This window comes from Lactuca virosa, chromosome 7 (assembly GCF_052849685.1).
Source record: "Lactuca virosa cultivar CGN04683 chromosome 7, Lactuca_virosa_CGN04683_v6, whole genome shotgun sequence".
Taxonomy (NCBI): domain Eukaryota; kingdom Viridiplantae; phylum Streptophyta; class Magnoliopsida; order Asterales; family Asteraceae; genus Lactuca; species Lactuca virosa.
In genome coordinates this window covers 66400496-66406193 of record NC_136432.1, presented here as the reverse complement: position 1 = coordinate 66406193, position 5698 = coordinate 66400496, and the positions used below count along the sequence as shown (strand labels likewise).

Here is a 5698-nt window from a genome sequence, read left to right as displayed (position 1 = left end):
CATGACAACTTCATCTCCTCCGTCGCCACATATTGAGAGTATAATAATGCCCTCTCCTTAAACATTTTGATGATCTCAATCACCGACTTCGCAGTCTGTTCGAGAGTCAGAAAATATCGAGCCATCTTTTAACCTCAACCTTAGGCACATACTCTGCCTGTAATCTGGTCTTAAAGTCCTCCCATGACATAGTATCTACAACAATCGGCCCAAGGGCCTAAACAATCTGTCATCGTCAATCTCTAGCTCCATCGCGCAACAGATTCATAGAGAACTTGACCTTTGCCTCATTCATGAAAAATAAAGTAAAAAAATGCTCTTCACGTCAACGATCCAATGCATGCTGACTATCAGTTCCTTCCTCCCCAAAAACTGGAGCGGATGACAAGCAACAAAGTCACGATAAGTAATCTCTCGGGTCCTCGATCGACCAGATCTAGTGGTAGTCTGAGTGTGTGTGTATATCACGCATCGAACATGGCTATTAGCTCATCCTTGATCCTCCCGAACATACTGGGTAGCTCCTCTAATATGATCCTAGAAACCTTAGATGCGACCAAGTCATGCGTTTCGTATCGCTCGGACCTGATCCTCCCTAGCCGTCAATGCTCATACCCAAACCCGATCAACTTGCTCCTTATTGAGTCATCAACATATTGTAGGAAATAAACGGTAACAAGTTATAACAAATTCATAGTGTTAAACCCCACACTATTTCTATATACAAGTTTCGCAGAAACCTTGTAACTCTTCTTGATCCTTGTACGCATCCTGTGCTAATGGTAATATGGGCACATACTACCTTCCACACCTATGTGTACCCACGAATTATCCCAAAGTTCTAAGTTACCCCTAATGACCACCACCTAGGGGTCCTATCACTTATATATGTACATATACAAACACATACCACTAACCTTCCTAGACTATTCTTCTAGGATTCCTTCCACCCTCGCTCTCGTACCATTAGAAGTCTCTGATAATGTCGATAATTTCCTTGTGAATGCAAGTCGTACATAATCAAGGATTAGATAGATGGTCGAATAAGTGATTCTACCATAAATCAATAACCAAAGAAGAAACGAGAAGTAAGGCTAAATCATGCATTTTAAGCCTATTAATACTAATTATGGACAATTTTAAAGCATTCATTTAACAACTAATTAACATTAGCATTGACTTTGAATAACACATAACAAACAAATTTTAAGGCAACAAGGCATCTTAAAGATCATGTAATTCCTGAAAAAGATCCTTAGCATACATACTAGAATGCATTCCTAACCGTTCACATATCAATAGATATAGCAAGTCTGAATATTTTTGGGAATCACTTTCCTTTTTGAGCTCTAACTGATTGTATGCATCACATCTTTCCTCATTTTATAAAGAATCTTTTTCAAAAAGATTTATAAAATCTTTCAGATCCTAATTTGAGTTTGAAATCACACGAATGTCCATCCAAATCCTTAAAACCAATGTTCTGATACCAACTTGTAACATTTCAAATTTCAAAGAATATATTTTCTTTTTTGAAAGACATGTAAAACATCAAAACCATTTTTCATAAAAGTCGACGTATCAAATTTTTTCATCACCACAAAATATGTTAATGATTAGGATTTAGGCTCAAGCTCCCAAAGAATTTAGTCATTAAAGTTTAAATATTCTTATATAATTGTTTTTAGAATAAACAAACAAGTCATTATTTATGATGGTTATAATCTTCATATTTGGAATTGGAACTAAAAACATAAAAAAGGAAAAGAAAACTTTCTATAAGGATAGCGGGAGTTCATGAAAGGGTCACTACGTTCCATGAAAAAAATTAAAATCAAAGTTGCAAAAGGTGACCGAAAAATAGAATAAATTCAAAATTATACTATATATGCGAAAAGGGTCAAAGTGTCAAACTACAACTTCTCCTCAAGTCAACTTGGGGCAGCTGGACTAAGATGCGGGTACGGGGATGGAGTGCTCAAATGTTATCACTTCACGTGTCTTTTAAAAGCTAATATTTATATATTTATTGCCTTAATTACCACCATAGGTAAATATAAAAAAATATATAGTATATCTTATCGAATGACATTTTATAAGAGTTTTGGATGAAATAATTTCCAAAAAGGATAGTTAAAAGCTAATATTTATTTTCTGCCTTTATTACCACGAAAAATAAATATAAAAATAATATAATAATATCAAATGGCATTTTATAAGAATTTTCGATGTAATAATTTCCAAAAGGGATGGTGACCCAGGATAAAAAAAACATTTATGGTGGCGTTCTATGAACGTATAAAAAAATTTAGAAAATCAAAGGGTTTGGTACACTACTTGAGTATTATAAATATTATCGTATCCATACCAAACATCACAACACAGCCTTCAACCTGCAACCATGGAACCTCTCACCATCGTCTCCCTCGCTGTGGCTTCATTCCTTCTCTTTGTTTTTTGGGCATTATCACCAAAGACCTCCAAGAACTTGCCACCAGGTCCACCAAAACTACCCATCATCGGAAACATACACCAACTCAAAAGCCCAACTCCTCATCGAGTTCTTAGAAACTTAGCCAAGAAATATGGCCCCATCATGCATCTACAGCTCGGACAAGTCTCTACAGTCGTCGTGTCTACACCTCGACTTGCTCGAGAGATCATGAAAACCAACGATATCAGCTTTGCTGACAGACCCACAACCACAACCTCCCAAATATTCTTTTATAAAGCTCAAGACATTGGGTGGGCTCCATATGGCGAATACTGGAGGCAGATGAAGAAGATTTGCACCTTGGAGCTTCTTAGTGCCAAAAAAGTTCGATCTTTTAGCTCTATTCGGGAAGAGGAGCTTCGTCGTATCAGTAAGGTTCTTGAATCACAAGCCGGAACAACCGTCAACTTCACGGAAATGACTGTGGAGATGGTGAATAATGTCATCTGCAAGGCTACGTTGGGAGATTCCTGCAAAGACCAGGCTACTTTGATCGAGGTGTTGTATGATGTGTTGAAAACTTTGAGTGCTTTCAATCTAGCATCGTATTATCCTGGTCTACAGTTTCTTAATGTGATCTTGGGGAAGAAAGCCAAGTGGTTGAAGATGCAGAAACAGCTTGATGACATCTTGGAAGATGTGTTAAAGGAACACAGATCTAAAGGAAGAAACAAGAGCGATCAAGAAGATCTAGTTGATGTTCTTTTGAGAGTCAAAGACACCGGTGGACTGGATTTCACAGTCACAGATGAACATGTCAAAGCCGTTGTTCTGGTACGAATATATAAATATATACAAACTTCCAACCACCAAACATGTACATGGATTTTAAATTCATAATCTAATTAACATGTTTTTGGTTTAATGCAGGATATGTTGACTGCTGGAACAGATACATCTTCAGCAACACTTGAATGGGCGATGACTGAGCTCATGAGGAACCCTGAGATGATGAAGAGAGCACAAGAAGAAGTGAGATCGGTGGTGAAAGGAGACACAATCACCGAAACGGATTTACAAAGCTTGCATTACCTGAAACTAATAGTAAAGGAAACACTGAGGTTACATGCTCCTACACCTTTGTTAGTACCCAGAGAATGCCGGCAAGATTGCAACGTCGACGGATACGATATTCCGGCCAAAACTAAGATCCTTGTAAACGCTTGGGCTTGTGGAACAGACCCTGACAGTTGGAAAGATGCAGAAAGCTTCATCCCGGAGAGATTTGAGAACTGTCCGATCAATTACATGGGTGCAGATTTCGAGTTCATTCCGTTCGGTGCTGGCCGGAGAATTTGCCCCGGACTTACATTTGGGTTGAGTATGGTTGAATACCCACTTGCTAATTTCTTGTATCATTTTGATTGGAAACTTCCAAATGGATTGAAACCCCATGAGCTTGACATCACAGAAATCACAGGGATTTCAACATCGCTCAAACATCAGTTGAAAATCGTCCCGATCCTCAAGTCCTAGGCAAAGTAAAAGAAGCTGCTGCTATAATAGGACCACCCATGTCATGTGCTCTCGCCGGTTTTTGTTCTTGTTGTATCGATCGTATACAAACTTTGCCTGTAATTTTTATTATGTAATCACAATAATATGAATAATTATTATTTATTAATGACGATTGACGAGAGCGTATATGGTTTTTTATTCGTGTTGACATTTCTTCTTCTGCAGTTTGGATGATTAATACTATAAAATCTTTCTTGATTTGAACTTAAGAATTTTTAATTCGAACGGTTATCCTTAACTCATTTGGGAATTGCATATCCAATTTAATATTAGTCGAGCACTTTGCGACAAAGCATGAACACACAAAATACTTTCATATTTTATAAAAAAGGTTTTGCTTTAGCCTTTTGATTGAGCACTTGATTATTGATTAACGTATTTTCTTGTAAGTGTTCTTTGAAATATTGTATTTTAAAAGGTTCTGTTGGGAAAATTTTCGGTTAATGTGTTTCTTCCACAATGCTAAATTTTACTGCTTACAAAGGAAGTAAAACATAAATGTCGAAAAATAGAAAATTAAACCGGAGGATGAGACTTGTGTTGGACACGGATCCTTTTAACAAATTTACTCTCTTGTGCATGTTTCTAAGAACAGTCGGAATGGCACCGGCGTATTTAGACCAAAACTTGCAAATAGTTTGGATTATTTCCTTTGGCATTTCTCAATAGAATACACGAGACACTGCAATAATACAGACCTTCACTCACGGTTCTATATGTGGGGTAATTGTCTTTACCCACGGATGTTCCACGAAACTAGATTTGTGGGTAAAAGTTCGTGGATAATGTTTTTCCACGGATTACCATTAGAATTACCTACAAACATATTAACTTACATATTTACCATAGACAGTTTACCTACAGAATTACCCACAGTTTATCCACGGGCAAGTTACCCACGGATTATCCACGACTAGATTACCCACGGAGTATCCACAAAAAGTTTTCCCACAACTTTTCCACGGCTCTGTTACCCACAGTATTTCCACGGATGTTTACTCACAGAACTTAATCATTTGATGTATTCACTTGTTTGTTCAATTTATTTCACAAATACACTTAAACATATATAAATACTTTTATACATGCATATATACTTAATAATTCAGTATACCCCTTTATTTCATCAATTTATTAAACTCATAGATGCATGTGTATGTATATGTATCTAATAAATTGATAAAACAAAAAATACAATGATTTATTAAGTTATGTTAAACATGGAACGAAAAAAAAAACAACGTTTATTGGTCAAAAATGAAAAAAAAAAAAAAAAAAACTATTTTGGTATGTGGGTAATCTGTGGATAATCACCTACAAATTTCCCACAGCAATGAAGAGTTTTTCTATTTTTGACCATTTAACGTTGCTGTCTTTGTTTTATCCTTTATAATGTTTAAAAAATCGATGTATTTCTTTGATTTATCAACGTATTATACACATACATGCATACATACTTAATAAATCAATGTATCGTTTGTTTTATCAACTTATTATTCACATATATGTGTACGTGTATGGGTATAATGAAACACCCCGATTTTTAGGTATTTTCAAATTCATCCAATGGTTTTAAATTATGTCATGTTGGTCCTTGGATTGGAAGGAAGTAGTCATAAGAAGCCCTAGTGGCAAGATTGTAATTTTGCGGAAGGAGAAGTACGCTAAGCGTACATGTGGGTACAC

At 36.2% G+C, this 5698-nt stretch overlaps 1 protein-coding gene across 1 annotated transcript; it reads left to right on the top strand.

Moving 5' to 3' along the window:
• The first annotated feature begins 2359 nt into the window (after nucleotides 1-2359).
• On the top strand, nucleotides 2360-4124 carry LOC145124211 (costunolide synthase). Its single transcript, XM_079059473.1, has 2 exons — nucleotides 2360-3268; nucleotides 3365-4124. The coding sequence occupies exons 1-2, from the start codon at nucleotides 2402-2404 to the stop codon at nucleotides 3968-3970; spliced, it is 1473 nt and encodes a 490-aa protein (XP_078915599.1). The 5' UTR covers nucleotides 2360-2401; the 3' UTR covers nucleotides 3971-4124.
• The last annotated feature ends 1574 nt before the right edge of the window (nucleotides 4125-5698 follow it).

Bases quoted from the DNA above. Each gene is read 5' to 3' on its own strand.
- LOC145124211 (XM_079059473.1), top strand. From the start codon at position 2,402: ATGGAACCTCTCACCATCGTCTCCCTCGCTGTGGCTTCATTCCTTCTC. The intron at 3,269-3,364 runs GTACGAATATAT...GGTTTAATGCAG, and splicing joins ATGTCAAAGCCGTTGTTCTG to GATATGTTGACTGCTGGAAC.